The sequence below is a fragment of the Zalophus californianus genome, chromosome 10 (assembly GCF_009762305.2).
Source record: "Zalophus californianus isolate mZalCal1 chromosome 10, mZalCal1.pri.v2, whole genome shotgun sequence".
NCBI lineage: Eukaryota > Metazoa > Chordata > Mammalia > Carnivora > Otariidae > Zalophus > Zalophus californianus.
Window position 1 is genome coordinate 44718797 of NC_045604.1, and position 17625 is coordinate 44736421.

Below are 17625 nucleotides of genomic sequence, written 5' to 3' on the forward strand. Positions count from 1 at the left end.
TAAAAAAAAATAGTCAAAGTAGACCTGCCTTTTCCTTCCACCTCAAGTCCACAAACCCAGCTGCATCTGTACCTACACATTCTGCATTCCCATCTGCTCGGTGGGGGGGAAGAAGCCTCTCTGTTCCCACCTCGGACAACTTCTCCAATACTGTCTTAGGTTACAACGCCTCTTGTTTTCTCAAGGACTTCAGCCTCACAACTGCCTCCTTCTCTTCTACATCATCTGGTTCTCCTCATATACTGAATCTTTCTTGTCAGTATATGAAAATGCTAAAATCTTGTTAGTATATGAATATGCTAAAAAACAACACAAAACAACTTCTCCTTTGATCTCTCATTCCCTTTCAGCCACCACCCTACTTCTCTATCCCCATCGCAACAAGCTTCCACTTTCTCATCTCCCCATGGGCCTCCCTTTGGTCTACTCCAGTGGGCTTGTGTCCCCATTATTGCACCGTAGTAGCTCTTGTCAAGGTCGTCACAGATCTTTCTCTTGACAGAACCAATGTTAAATTCCCTATCTTCATGTCACTGGACTTCTCAGCCACAGCTGGCTCCTTCCTGAGACACTTCTCAATTTTTCCTTCCAGCTTCTTGGCTGTTTGTCTCCCCCAGGGATCTGTTCTGTTCCCTCCCCTCTTCTCTTTCTATGATCTTCTACTAAACAAGTTCACGCTGTTCCATGACTTCAAATGTCCTTTTAATGCTGATGACTTTCAAATGTCTGTCTCCAGCTGGAGTATCGTCCCTGAACTCCAGACTCATATCCAAATATCTCTTAACTTCTTCACTGAGATATTTTAAAAATATCATAAGCTTACATGACCAAAACTTCCCTCCCCAAATCTTTTCCTATTTCATTAAAGGGTATCCCAGGCCCAAATCCTGGTGTCACCTGGATTCCTTCCTTTCCTTTGTTGGCTGCATCCAGGTCTCTGTAAGTCCTGTTGGCTCTACCAACAAAATATATCCTAACTCCATCGGCTTCTCATCACCTCCCTGCTACATCTTGCATCCCAACCACCATCTTCTCTCACCAAGAGAGAGGAACTGCTCCTCCTATACTCAAATGTCCACACCACAGACTGAGTAATCTTTCTAAATGCATACATCACATCATGCCACTCCCCCCACCCCACTCCACATGTTATCCCATTACTCTTAAAATAAAATCTGAATTCTTTGCTGTGGCCGCAAGGCTCTGCTTGATCCGGACACATCTTCCTTCACGACCTCAACTCCTTCTACTCAACTCCTCTGTACTCTGACCACATTGGCCTGCTGTTCGTGGATCATCACAGTTTCTCCTAACAACCTTTGTAGTTTTTTGGGGTTTTTTGTTGTTGTTGTTGTTTTGTTTTGTTTTGTTATGTTTTAAGTAGGCTCCCTGCCCAGTGTGGAGCCCAATGCAGGGCTTGAACTCATGACCCTGAGATCAAGACCTGAGCTTAGATCAAGAGTCAGACACTTAACCGACTGAGCCACCCAGGCACCCCTGTAGGTCTTTCTACTTGGAACACTCTTCCCCCAAGTATTCATGTGGCTGTTCCCTCAGTAGATTGTCTATCTCTCTGTGTTGGAATATAAATTCCTTGAGGGTGAAGCTCCTGCTGATTTCGCTCACTGTTTTATCTCCAGCATCTTGAACGATCCATGGAATATAGTAAGTGTTTAATCAGTACTTAACAGCCTGACTCTCTCTTCTAAAATTTTCCTTGCTTCCTTACTGCTTTCAGGGTGGGCATTCTGCCTTAGCTGGGCAATTCAAGGGCCACAACAATTAAGCCACCCTAACCCTCAAATTTTATTTACTTCTACTATTCAAAGCCAACTCTCTTCCAGGGTGAGAATGCTTTTTGGATGATATCTTTGCTCAGTCTGTTTCCTCTGCCTATAGTGCCCTCACTGTATCACTCCTTCTGTTTAAACTTCTAGCAAAGCCCAGCTTGAGAACCACCAGGGCTTGGTGGACTCTCCTAGAACACACCTGCCCACAGCAATTTCTCCCAATTCCAAACTCCAACTGCTCTTATATGTGCTCCTCTTACAAAGCACTGTACTGAACTATTGGCATCTTTTAATGGTTGTCCTGTGTCTCCAGTTAAATAGATAAACCCAAAACAGAGAATTGGTTGTAAAATGTTTTGAATCCTTCATAGAGTGACTCATAGATTGTAGGAAGGCATTCAATGTTTGTACATAGATATAATTCTTGTTCTAATGCTGCAATTGGGATAGTCTAATAGCAGCCAGATTCCAGATGCTGTGCCAAATGTTTTAATATCTGGCTTATCTTTCCTGAGGACACTTGACAGATATGATTTCATGATTATCCTTTTCTTAATCCTACAGTGGCCTCCAGTCTGTATTTCTGCATTATTACCCTCAAAGGTTTATTTTTCTAATCATTTTTCTTACTCCAATTATGTTCTATTTTTTAAAATTCAGAATCTGAAATTTTAACAAAATTATAACTAAAGAAGGTAAATGGAATAATAAAATGGCGTATATAAAGTACCTAACATTAGACTTGGTATGCATTGGGAGATCAATAATGACAGCTATAAATTATAGGTTCTTTTCAGATGAATTCTACTTACATCGCATGGTGTTGTGCATGATTGTAATTTATAATAATTAAAAACTTTATTGACAATGTGTGTGCTTCTATGTACAGGGAAGCTTCTGTGCTCTCCGTTCTATGTGGGGAAACAAGAGAAGGCAAGGTTCTCACCATCCCTCTCTGAGCTGCCATCTACTTGGAGTCAAGTCTGATGGCAATGAAACAGGGGTGATAAGGGGACGCACATTACCAAGGGTCAAACTGAGTCCTAATAACCACAATCCTTCAATATTTTATGGAGTTGATGTCCATTATTTTATTTGCCTCTCCTATCCCTGCAAAATAAGTGCTATTATCCTTACTCCACAGATAAAGGAACTAAAGCTCCAAGAGGTGAATTCCCCCTTCCTAAGTGACAGAGCTTGGGTTGAAATTCATTATTTTGGATTCAGGTTCAGTGCTCTTTGCAATACAGTTTTCATGTTTTCCCTTACTCATTCTTTCACTTGTTTTGTCATACATTCAGCAACTATTTGTTTGGTAGCAACCATATATCATGCACTGTCCTAGGTGCTTGGGATAAAAGGCAGTAAGATACTGCCCTTGTCTAGAACATAGACAATAGGCAGAAACAGTATGTATTAAAGAAATTCACAAAAGAAATTCCTAAGGGCTGGTTCAAGAAATACTGTCACAATGAACCAGCTCCCTATTCAATTCTCATCCCCCCCTCCATGGAAGGCTGGAATTTTTGTTCATTATCCCTATTATTCTCTATATACTTAGAGAGCAATAGTATCTCTTGTTGCTTTTTTCAAACCCAGGGACACTGAGATGAGGAAAGATTGGATGGCTTACAAACTATCATGCACATCAGCATGCAAAGCTTGTGATGGTAGGAGTGCTCCTCTCCTCATCCCAAGTATAGTCTGTGGACGTACTTTACTCAGCACCACTGATATGCTCCGGGTATATTGAGCTGACTGATAGTTTGCAAAAAGAAGCTTATATAAATACAGTAGGAGAGCCTGCTATTTAAAGGAATCTTCAGATGAATCTTTTAAATTATTATTGTCTTTCTTACTATCGGGTCCCAACCATGTTTCTTTAAAAAAAAAAAAAAACTCTCCTTTTTCTCTATTTCCTTGCTTCTTAGTTACTTCTCAAACACTTTGAATTCTGATTCAGCCTTTTTGAAACCATCCTTGTTATGGGCATTAGCTGAAAAACCCATTGGATCTCCAGTCTTTATCTTAATTGAAGTTCCTTCCACATCTCACACTCCTGTTTTATTGAAATTCTGGGATGTCACATTATCTTGTTGATGGAATCTCAACTCAACATCTTTAGGCTTGATAGATTCATCTCTCCATCTCTTCACTAGACATTTCAACCTAAACTCAATTCACTCATTTATTCATTCAATTATTCAACAAATATTTACTGGGTGCCTACTAGGTGACAGGCAAAGGACTATACTTTGAGACAAATATGATGAACAAGGCATTTACTGTCTGAAGGTGGGGAGCAAGAAATAGATATTCGCAGGCAATTCAGTGGGTCTAAAAATGAACTCATGACTTTTCCTTGCAAACGTCCCCTTTATTCTGAGTGCTCTATACCATTTAAAGCTCCTACAGTGATTCCAAAGCACTCAAGTCAGAACTTAGAAGTTTTTCTCTGCTTCCCTTTTGTTCAGCCACAGATTCTTGGCTGAGTCCCTTCAAGCCTATGTCACGAGTTTCTCTTAATCTCTTCCTTCCTCTCCATTCTCCCTGGTCCTGCCCTAGCTCGGATCCTCACCATCTCTTGCCTAGTTTACCATGTAATGTCCAAAATGTCCTCTTCACCTCTGGCCTGAGCCCAACCATCCCCTGCCCCACCCTACTCCAGCCATACTTCTCTTACCGTGAGAGAAACCGTCTAAATCCAGATTTCAATCAGACATTTCTCTGCTAAAAATCTCTTTAAGAGTTCCCTCTCCTTTCAGAAAAAGTCCAAACACCTTCTTATATACATCAGAGGTCCTTCTGGCTGGGCTCCTGCCCACTTTCCAGCCTCACTTCCTGCTGTGCCTCCCCAGTCATCCCCACTGCCCCCCACACACACATCCTACACTCCCGTGACAAATAACAGAATTTCTCAGATGCTGCGTGAAAATGAAGTGTAAATATTTCGTCCTTTGGGAAGCCATTTCCAACATCCTTCCTTGGGCAGGGTTTATCCATTACCTTCTCCTTTAGCCACCACTGCACATTATACACCATAATTAGTATGGTGACCAATTATTGAGCATTTACCAATTCTGACTTCATGCTAGACACAGAGGCAATAAGGATGCCGTGTTTAAGGACATGAGCTTTGCAGATTGCAAGACTGGTTCAAGTCCCAAGCTGTCATTTGTTTAGCAAAGTGATCTAGGGCAAGTTGCTGACACTGCACTTCTTCATCTGTGATATGGGGATAATAAAAACCCTTTCATTGAGTGTTGTAAGGATTAATGAGACTATGGACAAAAAATGCTTAGCCTAGTATCTGTTACATGATAAGTTATTATTAAGTTGAAATCATAATTATTGTTATTGGACTTCTGATATATATCATGGAGAATTTGCCCCCAGCCCTAAGGTTTTATCTCCATTTCACAACTAAGGTTAGACTGCTTTACGAAAATCATATAATTAGAAAGCAGTAAAAGTTTAGAGTTTAAGTCCACACCACAAAACACCATTCTAGCCCTTATGACCTTATGTGAGATGTATTTACTGTGTATCCAGCTTCGGCACCTGGATCGGAAGCTCCCTAAGGGCAGACCTTGCCATATTGGTATGTCGCATAGGAGAAGTTTAAGAATGAATGAACAAATGAATGTTTCAGCCAAGGCAGACCGGTGGCTGTGAGATCTCAGTCCTGGGAGAGGGGAGGAGTGGCTGGTATGGTCACGGTGGCAAGGGAACTAGAGGCTCCGGGATCACTCACTCATCGCTTCTATCTGCACATGGATGAGGTTCTCGATGTCCTCCTGCAGGGTCTGATGGGGCTTCAGGGGGATGGGCAGGTAGCCATAGTGCTCTCGGTTGCAGAGGTACATCTGGATGCCTGAGGACCCAAGAGAGCAACAAAAGCAACCAATCAGAAAACATAGTTCTTGGTTCCCTATAGACAACTAAGGGAAAAAAAAAATGCTTGGACCGTGGCTGAAGCTGAGTTTGGCACTGAAACCGAACAGTAGTTGTTTCAGACGCTGTCTGTAGACCTCAAAAATGCTCTTTATTAAGAAAATTTAACACAGCGTTGGGGGCTAATAAAAACCGTGGGCCATTCTTCAGCTCAGAGGAAATTGATTTTTTTTCTTTCCAAAGAAAAAGCATACTCGTGGTCTGAAATGAACACTAAAGGCTTGAAGGAATCAAAAGGAGGCAAGGAATTCCCATTCCAGAGAACAGAGTGGAACACTGTAATCCGCCTACAGGAAATAACAAGAAAATGAGGAATAAAATGCACATTTGATATGAAAGCAAACAGGAAAATCCTGTGAGGCTGACAGATTATTAAAGCTAAATCTAGGCATAGGGAGAACAAAAAACAAAGGAAATTTAGAATTCTCCATGGCTCTCCATGGTTTTATTTCTTCTCTTAGCAGGCATGAATTTGGAGTCAAGCAACAGACGTGAAACTTGTATAACAGATTCATAAAGGGACAAAAGAGTCTGCATTTCAAGTCCTGGTAAGAACCTTCAGTGTGACAATACCAGAAAAATGCCCCGTCCTCTTGAATTCAACACTGGGTTTCCAGGCCCCAGATGGCTAACTCCAAGAGTTGTACAGCATCTCTGTTTAACCAGACAGCTAGGACTATAGGAATCAGATGGTCTCATAGAGATCCAACAATTGACAGTCCCACCTAAAGAAAAGATTAATGAAATTAATGGGATTAATTTATAGGATTAATGAATTAATCCTAATGAAAAGGATGAGTCTGCCAAGCACTGGTCCATGGGTCCAAGCTTCTGACTGGTTAATTGCTGTACTCATCTATGCTTTCCAGAGACAGAATTACCTGCAGAGTGACTTCTCTATGTTGTGCAGATGAAATTTCCTCCAGTCAGCTCTATCACCTGCCAAATCAGGTGAAGCTGTCTCACGGCATTAACAGAGAAGAGCTGGGGAAAGAAAAGGGCCTTTATCCTCCTTTTGCTGAATCTGGCTCAAACCAGGGCTGGTCCAGCATGCGCTGTCCCTTCTCTTGCTTGACCAAGTGAACTCACTAACTCTGCTGTTTGCCTACACGATCCTTCAGCAGAACTTCGAACCAAAACGTAGCCTCTTGCAAAGTCATGATGCGATCAGAAAATGGAAGGAAAGTGATTTCATGTTTCAGTTGCCTCTCGATCGTAATTAGGTAAATCATTTTACCATTCACCTTTCCAAAGCTTCAGTAAAAAGGGGAGATGAGACTTAGCCAAAGTGTCCATCATGTGTGGAGGGACAAGAAAGGCATTTTCACACATGCAAGGTCATAAGTATTTACTTACCATGGCACTTTCTCAAAAAGTGACTGGATGACGCAGGAGAAAGAGAAGGGGGAGGAGTAAGGGGAAGGAGAAGAGGAGGGGGCGGATCACAGAAAACAAGGGAGACCTGAGACATAATTGACAGGGGTGTCCATGTGGGCGGGAGGGAGGGAGGAGAAGGGCATCCCGGTTTGGGGTCAATAGGTGTGGCACCACTCAGATGCAAGTACATCGGAAGGCTCCAGGAGAGACAGCTTCACAAACGTGCAAAAAGAACATCTGAAAAATTGGACTATTCTAAGAGAGGTTTTAGACAACTAGGGCTTAGTTTGAGATTGTATTTGGAGTAATAAAACTAAGCAAAAAAAAAGGGGGGGCATTTTTAAGTTGAATATGGAAAGCAAACTAACCATAGTCTATAAGTGGCTCAGCCTGGAATTAGGTTCGTATAACTCGAACAACAAAAGCACTGGCCATGATCTATCTTAAATCACCATGTAATTCTATCAAGAGGGCAGGGTATTGGGAAGACCGTGTTTGCACTGACGGAGCAAAGGGAGGGGAGAGAGCTAACTCCTCATCTTCCGCAGTGGACACTCAATAGATAATGCCTCAAGCAAAACCAGAGAATCAAGAAGTAGCAACACGAGCATATTATTTAGAAGCACGGATATAATATTACACGTCTACCATCATCTGTTAGAGTTAAAAGTGTTTGTCTTCTAGAAGAGGGAAATGAGGTACAAGGGGGTGATGTGTAGGGGACTTCTAATTTTATAATAAATCTTGGAGGACTCTTTGAACTCTTTCAACTACGTACATGGATAATTTGTTAAAAACATAAACATTTTAAAAGGAAATGTGTTGATCATTAGTTAAAATCTATAAAGGAAACTGGTACTCTCAATGAAACCTACTTCTGGAGAAAACAGTTTTCTTTCCCTTTGGAAAAGATTGGTAAATGAAACTATACCTCAAAGCTCTGTACTTGTCTTGTGAAAATATCCGACATTTCCTTGTTCTCACATAGTACCTTAACAAGGCAAATTGATATGCTTATTTTTATCCTTGATGATGACAAATCAGATTCAGGAGGGCTAGGACTTGTCCAAGGTCACACAGTAAGTCATTAGCATGAAACCTTTGTCCCTAAAGAGCCAAAGCCAAGTATTTTCTTATCTGCCCAGGGTTCCAAAGCCAAGTCTCAGAACCAGTAATAACTCGGAGTTGCCATTCTCACACATGGGAGGCACTTTGATTACTACCAGTGCCATGTAGGAGGCAGATCTGCCTGCCCGTCACCCACATTGCTTGCCTTTTTTGACTCAACAGCAGACATTCGGAAGATGACTGGCCGGCGCCAGAGATGGCTCCTGTGGATACAGAGCCGACACCCCTGGCCACAATGGGAAGTGAACTCCTGACCTTGGCTTCATTATAGCCTCAGAGACTCGCCTATGACCCTGTGTTCTCCTCGGGGGCTAGCTCAGCAGCCACACCCCAGTGCGCCAGCACACTTGGATTGCCCCTCTCACTCATCAACCCTCATGTGGCAATGACTGGAGTCCGAGGTGAAAGGTTAAGGATCAAGGTCTGCGGTGAGACGGTCCTGCCGGGTATCTGCAGACCCTTAATTGCCTGTTGGACATTTAACAAATGATGCTTCAGTGGAGGAAACACAGCTAGGGAGATTCACAGAGTGAGAACAAGAGAACGCAAATCATCTTTCATCAAGGGAGAAGGGGAATGCTTTGCTTTGGATCTCCAAATCTTCCATGGGCTGCACAGGGCTCCCAGGCTCATTCTTGTCTCTCCTGGAAATACTTCAAGAGAAGTTCAAGTGCCACCTTGGAGCCACAGGGCTCTTAGAAAAGCTCTTTCATTTTCCCCAAATGACAGTGATTCTTTCCTGCTTGCCCCCTGATGGGTGCATGGTTTATACCACCGGTGTGACCCTCAGCTTTCCCTGCTTCACAACTACTACTCACATTTCCACATGCAAAGACCTTATCTCTCCAAGTAACACGGAACCTAACACGATGCCAGGCAGGAAGGCAAGGCCTAGAATATTGATTCCCTCTCCTTTCTTTTCTACCTCTTCTCTCCCCAGTTGAATCACCAAACAGCTTTGGGCCTATCCGTCTGTTTGCAATGTCCTGGGAAAGCCTATGGGAGTCTGACCCATAAAAAATGAAGTCTGAGTGAACAGGCCAAGGAAAGGACAGAGCTGAAAAATTCCTATCCAGCCTGTGTCACTCTTCCAGCCCCAAATCCAGTTCTTCGTTTAAAAAAATATATTCTAATAATTGAGTGCATGGGTCACAATAATACCTTATGCACTGACTATCAGAGAGGACTCTGTTAGGCAAGGACAATTACCATAATTGTGAATAGTTCACTTTCTTGGAACATCCTTACTGCAGGCTCGGAAGCAAAGGGACTGGCACGACCCAAAGGAATGACAAGGTCCCGAGTCTGCTTCTCATCCTGGAGAAGTCAGAGCAAATCACAGACCGAGTTAAAAGAAACTCCCAATCCAGATGAGGATAGGAACCCTGCTTTTGCCCTGACATGGGGCTCAAGAATGCCTACACCTGGCCCAAGGGTCTAAATGGCTCTAGCAGCAAGGAAAAATAATCAGCCTTCCATATTTCCACCAAATATTCTCATTCCTACCAAGTCTACAACTGATGAGTGGGACACCAATGGCTTTAGAGATGGCCTGCTGTGTGAGCTGTACCTTGAGTTTGTATTAACATTCTCACCTGCCAGCAACTTGCCTCAGCTGCCTGGTCTCAGCTCCACTATGTATACGGCCACATGAGTTTATTCACCATGTGCCTGGTTTCTGAGCTCACTTTTGCTAGTGGTGAAATGACATGTTTCTGGCTCATGGATAATGGGACCTGACTTCTCTCAGGAAGGTCTGAATGATCTTGAGAATACAGCTTTGCTTTAGGAATGTCATGTATCTTCCTGCTGAGTTGCCATAGTGAATGAAAGCCTCCCTGATGGCATGTGCAAGGTGACACAAGAGAAATCACTTACCCTCCTACTGACTCGTCTTCCTCAAAAAGCCTACGGGCCCCACCGGAAACACTTCCCAGTGGTTCTTGAAAGGCTCTGGCTCTGCCTTTCCTTGCATGGGGACTGTGGCAGAGACTGCTGGTTGCCTCCCTAGATCTGTCCCCTCCTCCTTTAGAGTAAGAGAACTGGGGCTCTAGACTGCAGAGAATAAAGAGCACATTTTGAGCCCTGCTTCCAGCTACGAGTTGACCTGTGACTAAATTCTGGCTAAGGGGATATGCATGGAAGTGACATGTTCAAGTCCTAAAATGAAGGAGTGCCCTTCCCTCTCCAGCATTTACTCATTGGCTAGAATGCATCCATACTGATGAGATGTCTTGGGTCATCCAATTAGGGACAATACTCATGGAGGATGAGGAAGCAACAGAGAAGGAGCCAGGGGCTCTGAAAACTTTGGGGAACAGTGTCACTCTGCCAGCTCAGACTTTTTTAAGAAGAGATAAACTTCTATTTTTAAAGTCTGGGGTCTTTGCCAATGTTGTTTTGGGCTTCTGTCACAGTTTCCCATTAATAAAAAATTCCTATAGTGAACAAAATGATGCAGCAGCACCACAGAGAAGCAATCACCTGCTCATGGCGGCTACCACCTGCACGGTCTCCCCAGCACTCAAAAAATGGAGAGTGGATTTCTGAGGAGGGGCCAGCCCTGGCTCTGGGTCATTGATGTTCACAGGGACAGAAACAGAGGGTCCTGAATTGCAAACAATTGTCTCTAATACTACCTGAAAGAACAGGTTTATATAGGTCTGTTTTATACGAAGATGCACAAAACAGAGGACCTGGTTATTTGCAGTGTTTCCATGGTGACAGGACAACTGAACACAACCAGTACCTGCTTGCCTGCTGGAGAAGGCAAAGACGATGATGTCATCAAAGGTCCAGGTATAGTCCTGGTGCGGGGGATAGAACATCAGCTTGTCAGAGGCCTCCTTCCTGAGGTCAATTAGGAAGGTGGAGTGAACCATGGGAACGGGAAAGCAGCCCATCCGCTTCCATTCTCTGATCTGAAGGTAGTCTGGGGTGCGTTTATAGAAGCCCTGGAAAAGAGAAATAGGTGGGCTTTGTTCTCTGATCTGAGGCCTTTATCCTTCCCAGTCTTGGGCTAGGCTCCCTCCTTCTAAGCCACCGCCAGTTGAGGAGAAGTCCCCAAGCAAAGTCACTTCCGCTATTCTTATCTTGGTCTAAGAATTTCCAGCAGAGCTCAAGAAATGCTATTTGCATAGAAAAATAACACTTAAAGGGTCCTGTTATCACAAATAATTTTAGTATTAAGGAGGGCGTGTATTGCATGGAGCACTGGGTATTATACGCAAACAATGAATCATGGAACACTACATCAAAAACTAATGATGTACTGTATGGTGACTAACATAACATAATAAAATAAAATAAAATAAGAAATAATTTTGGTTTCAGCCTATCTCTGGGTTTAATGATCTCATAAAAGTATATTTTATATTGATGTGTGATTGAATGTGAAGAAAAGTATTAAGAGGTGGTGAAGCAGAGAAGTTAAAAGCACAGGTTCTGGTGTCTGGCTGCCCAAATTCAAATTCTATCTCAGCAACTAATTGTCTGGAAGTACCTGTCAGGTGACTCAACTTTGCTGTGCCTATTCCCTCATCTGTAAACCAGGAATGACGGCACGGTCTACTCCATGGGGTTGCGTGAAAAAATTAGGTAAGGTAAAATCTGAAAAATGCTTAGAATAGTGCCTAGCACTAAGAAAGCATAAAAATATACTGGCTAATACTAAAATTACTACATTATCTGGCTAATATTTTTAATGAAATCTGTAGTACTTAAACATACAAAGAGGGTCCTTCAGTGCAGCTACTTATTCAATATTCTGGTGAAGGTGCCCCCACTGCTCCACACTCTTTTGGGGATTCTCCTTTAGAAAGTTCTTTCTGGATGAGCACACAGGACAACCAACCTCCTTACTCTGTGGTTTTGAACACACTGGTTTGGAATAACCCAGCTTCCCCCTGCCCCCAAACTTAACTGTTCATTCAAAAAACATCTACTGAGTGCTTGCTATATCCCAGGCACTGTGTTTAGATGCTGGAGACTCAGCAGTAAATAAGCATCCCCAGCCTTAGCCCTCACGAAGTATGGAATCCACTGGAGCTTACACTCCAGGGGCACCAATTATAACCTGACTACTGCCAAAGCTCAAATCTGTTCCAGAAAAGAAGATGCATGATGTATGTATGAAGATGTTAAATGTATGTGGAAGCTTTGAAATGCATTTCCAAAAATGTTCTAGGTGACAGCAGGCTCATGGAATGGGTGTGAGCCAGCACCCTGAAGGGCAGAATACTCAGTGGACAGAGAACTTCTCCCATGTTTATTGATCAGTCACCTTATTTTATGGTCACATTTTATGTTGTGATGTCAGTGACCACACATTAGGCACTGCAGCCTCTTCTATTTCTCTGACACTTCCTTCAGGGCCCAGGTAGGTGTTCTGGCTGAGCTCACCCTAACACTGACCGTGTAATAACGTAGAAGGATCACAAATTAAGAACTTAAAAGATGTGAGTGTTAGAGTCATCTTAACCTTCCTTTAACTGTTTGATCTCAGCCCATGCTTAACGGCTTTAAGCTGACTTTCTTCTCCTGAAAAATGGGATAACAGCTGATGCGTCTATCTCATGGGATTGTAGAATGGATCACATGTGATAAGGTCTATGAAGATACTTTGACAACTGTAATTCATTATATGAGGTAGTATTATTGCTACAGTGTTCTATTACCCTTTCACTCAAGGATTGCTTAACATCCTTCAATTTATGAGCATTCTTCCAAGGGATAAAGGAAACACTGGTTCTTTGAAGGACTGCCTAAGAACGCATGTCAAATACAAAGTTCTAGACTACTTAGGAACAATATTCTCAGAATGAGAAGTTTGCAAAACTCATGATGATGAATCATTGAATATCCTGAGGGTGAGCAGAAGGAAGGTGAGAAAATGAGAGAGAAAGAGGGAGAGAGAGAGAGAGAGAGAGAATGAATATGCCTTCTGCAGACAGGCAGATGACAGATGGATCTTTTTTGACAAAAAAAAAAATGAATGTTGTTGATAATAAATAATTCCTGTTCTTGGCCAGACAACACCAGGGTCATTTTGTTTTGGATGTGTTTAAAGTCTCTGGAAACCAGGGCCTGCTTTTAGTTTATGAAGTCATTGGCTGTTTCTGTTCCTACCCTAGCAGAAGCCTGACTAAGAATGGTAGAAAGCCAAAAAAAAAGATAGAAAAAATTAGAATTGCCCCTAAGTTGCTCTCTATTTTACTGTGCAAAATAAGTGAGCACATTTCTCCTGTTTGCTTTTAATGACTGAAGCAAATAAGGAGATAATAAAAACCTAGAGGCTGTAGTTACTAGGGTAATCCAGCCTTTTTCCTGATGTCAACGCATAACTCATTAAAAACAGCCCTCGAGTGGATTCTATCATCTGAAACACTGCAGATTACTAACTGAGAGTGTATGAATTTAAATGAACTTAATAAAACATTCTCTCCCCAAGGAACTGAATGTCTTTTGTAAATATGAACTTAATGTCTCCTTAAAAGAGAGGTGGATAACATGCATTCAAGATCTCTCAGAACTGCAGGAAAAAAATTGTAACCAAAGAGGAATGGCTCATCCAGCAGTGTGCTAAAGCTACTGTTTGTTAAATTTTCAGAAATTTTGCAAGCCAGTTGACATTTTGGTAGCTTAAAATCTGTTAAAAAAAATCATGTTAATTCCCACCATTCTAAAATACCACAGACGGTAGCTTTGTATATTTTTTGTCATTATATCACCAAGTGGCTACACTGCAATTACTCAACTTTCCCTCAGTTCGACAGCATTTAAGTTGTTTACATGGCGAGAGTACCTACACTATTAAAGCTGGCAAATGAGACCAATCAGGGTTTTTCCCCCCATGGAGAGCCAGTTATTAAACATTTATCAGCACACCACTGGACTCATTCTGCATCCAAAACAAAACCAAATATAAAAGAGGGACTCAAAATTTAGACCTTTGAGCATGAGACATTTTTTCCCCTTAGCACAGCTTTATTCCATATTGATACTACACTGATCAGTTTATCTCTTTAATTTATCTAATTTATTAGCTGGAGAATTAAAAATACAATCAGCCAGAAGTATTCACTGTAACAGAGTTCTAGACTTCGAAGATTTTTACAACGGAAAAGAGATGATGGAAATTTAAAATTTTGTTTTTCACTTGAATTTTGTAAGAGCCAGCTACCATAGCAGCTCTGATTATTAGATGTCTTTGGAAATAAATTTGGCAACATATATCAAAGGTCATTAAAATATGTATACTCTTTGACTCAGTAATTCTACTTCTAAGAAGCTATCCTAAGGTCATAATATTAAATACAGAAAAATGTACATTAACCATCATGGGCATTATAATAGTTAAAAGTTGCAAGCAACTTGAATAATTTTAAACTAAGAAAAAGGTAAGTAATTTGCATTATAGCCACTTGATGATATAGTTACTAACAACATGCTGTTATCCATGATGTTAGAGTCGTGGGGAGTCACATAATTTTTTCTTTTTACTTTTTTCCATTTCCAAATTTTTCTATAGTGTTCTTATGTTTTAATACCAAAAAGTCCTTTTTTTAAAAAAAATCTCAGAATCAGAGAGGAACAAAATACAAATATCAGTAAGCTTTATTGGTTAAGTTAAAGCTTCTAAGGCTAAGCTCACTAGAATATTTTCTTCATAATTCATTAATATAAAAGAACTCATTGGATTATGCATTAGATATGGATTTTTCTCCTTTCCTGAACATGCTTACTCCTGTAACACCATGACACGCACATTTCAAGGGAGGAAGTAAGGAAAAAGGTGAATGGGGCCATGGCTGACATAAGGGCTGCCTTGTTAAAACCCATAGCCTTAATCCATCAGCCAGAAGACTTGCCTGAGGTGTGATTCCGCACCAGAAATTAGAGTACAGGCCCCGAGACTCCAGCATGGGTGCCACAATGGTTTTGTTTTCTGCAATCATTAGATTGAGGGTCTGTGGATTAGTCAGGAAGTTGTCGACATCTATGAACTAGGAAAACAAAAGATAATGTCGGGTGAAAGAGTACTTTTCTGTATTGGGTTCAAGACTAACCCAGCACTTCTGAAGGATCACAGAAACTTGCCCATGAGACATGGAACCAGTTATTTATGTTCTCCTTATTGAAACTTGCTGAAGCCAGATGGCATTCATTTGGGCAAAATACATTTAGACTCACTTCCACATGTCTAGCTCTGCATAAGGCACCAAGCAATAAATCGATATTGCCATACTGGGTACACACTCAACCAGCACCCAAGCCACACCTTGGTTAGTGGTTATTAACCACTAACAGCTCCCAAGAGCTCTTAAAGAATCATCCAAAAACACTCATTGAGTGCCCAGCCTAGGTACAAACGAACAGACTTATTTAGGTTGTCCATAGTAATGCCAAAATGGCCCAAAACAGATCTATCAATGCCATTTTAATGTTACAAGTAGAATTTGTGTTGAACATACATTATATCAACCCATGAAGCTTATCCCTCTCTTAGCAGAAGTCCATGTTAACACTGATTCAAGTATAGGGATAGTTTAACAATAGATTGTATTATATAAAATAAATAATCTCACTGAACTGTACACTTAAAAAATTAAAATGGTAGGTTTTATGTTATGTATATTTTACCACACACACATAAATAATCAGAAGCTTTCATTCTTATGATAGTCAATCTGTTTATCCAAAAATTTGGGACTCAGTATTTGTATGCTTCAATGACATTTAAACAGCTTTATCATGTTAAATATCATCAACTTGAAAACGTATATGAAATTATTTGTATTGGACAGGTGCATGAGATAAATTATTGGGTTGATTTTTGTCGTGGTTATGGGCTGGGGATGGCCGTAGGTCAAAAGTATTCCTTTTAGGAATCAGAGTTTAGTGATGGAGAGCAGATATTGACAAGTCTAATGAAACCATATTGTCTTTGCTTTATTGGTATTATTTCTAGGATTGTACTGGAAAATGCCCACCAAAAGAATTAAATGGATTTTGGGAGCTACAGATGGAGAACTTGATTCCCATAAACTTGCAAAGAAAAAAAGCGCCTGTCAACTTTCAGAAGGGAAATGCGGACTGTAGCAACTTGCCGCCTAGGAAGCTGTCCTCCTTTCCAATTAAGTTAGGTTCCTGGAGGACAAGGACAGAAGATAACACTGGTTCCTAGTCATTGAGTCCAGCATTTTTCTGGACCATTCTGAAAGTTCTAAGAAAAGTGATGGAACCTCTCCACAGAGAGAAATTCTCCATGAGAACCTAGCATAATTAGGAGCAATCAAGAAGCCAAGCAAGAGATGCCATTCCCCTGCCAGGGCTGCAAGGTCTCAACTGCTCCTTTAACTGGGCCATTTCTCAGGGTTGTTTGTGAAGCTGGTAACCTTGAAAGATGAGGTAACATATTTTCCAGAGAAAGAGCAGGTATGCTGACTGCTTGCTATAAAAGCAGTACGTTCCCTGAGCTCTGGGTTCCTCAGCTGTGATACAAAACCGCTGGATACAGAGCATCCATCTCAGCCCATGACATCACCCGTGTGAGAAGTGGGGGTCAGGGGAAGTGCCACAAGCATGCTGGTAGACATGCTATTTACTGTTAAGTAATAATCCATTGTCTCTTAAAAAAAAGAGAGATGACAGTCCCCCAGATCACTGAGGAACAAAAGGGAATGGAGTTTCAGAGCTGTTAATTTGAATCCTTTTTTATATAATTATTTTCTTATATCTGAAAAAAATTTCTAAAGAGTTATTAAGAATCTTCCCTAATAAATCTTTAAAAAAAGGGGGCATGCGCCTGGGTGGCTCAGTCAGCTAAGCCTCTGACTCTTGGTTTTGGCTCAGGTCATGATCTCATGGGTTGTGAGACTGAGCCCCTCATTGGGTTCCATGCTCAGTGGGGAGTCTGCTTGAAGATTCTCTCCCTTTGCCCCTCCTTTCTCTAAAATAAATGAATAAATCTTTAAAAAAACAAAAAAGAAACTTCCCGTGCATTCCCTATGAACTGAAAGGATTCAGATTTCTTATCCTTATTACATGAAAGAGATCAAATAATCCAGGAGTTTATTCACTTGCTCACTGAAAATGCATGTCAAGAGTGGTTTGAGATGAAATCCAGGTACCCCAATATTAAGTTCCCCAAGTTTTTCCTTGTGTGTTTATTAAAAAGTAGAGGAGAGGCTCCTTGGTGGCTCAGTCATTAAGTCTCCAACTGTTTTTTTGTTTTTGTTTTTGTTTTTTTTGTTTTTTTTTGAAGACTCCAACTCTTGATCTCAGCTCAGGTCTTGACAGGTGTTGATCTCAGGGTTGTGAGTTCAAGCCCCACATAGAAAAAGTGGTGGGGGAGCTGGTTCTCAAACAAAAGGGT

General features: G+C 41.4%; 1 protein-coding gene across 1 annotated transcript in view; it reads right to left on the minus strand.

Moving 5' to 3' along the window:
• COLGALT2 (collagen beta(1-O)galactosyltransferase 2) overlaps nt 1-17625 on the minus strand; it is a 106389-nt gene that overhangs the window by 27049 nt on the left and 61715 nt on the right. Inside the window, exons 4-6 of the mRNA XM_027613716.2 lie at nt 15119-15253; nt 10999-11203; nt 5545-5664 (exon numbers count right to left, since the gene is read on the minus strand). Of these exons, the coding sequence (XP_027469517.1) occupies nt 5545-5664; nt 10999-11203; nt 15119-15253 (460 nt within the window). The remainder of the gene's footprint in view (nt 1-5544; nt 5665-10998; nt 11204-15118; nt 15254-17625) is intronic.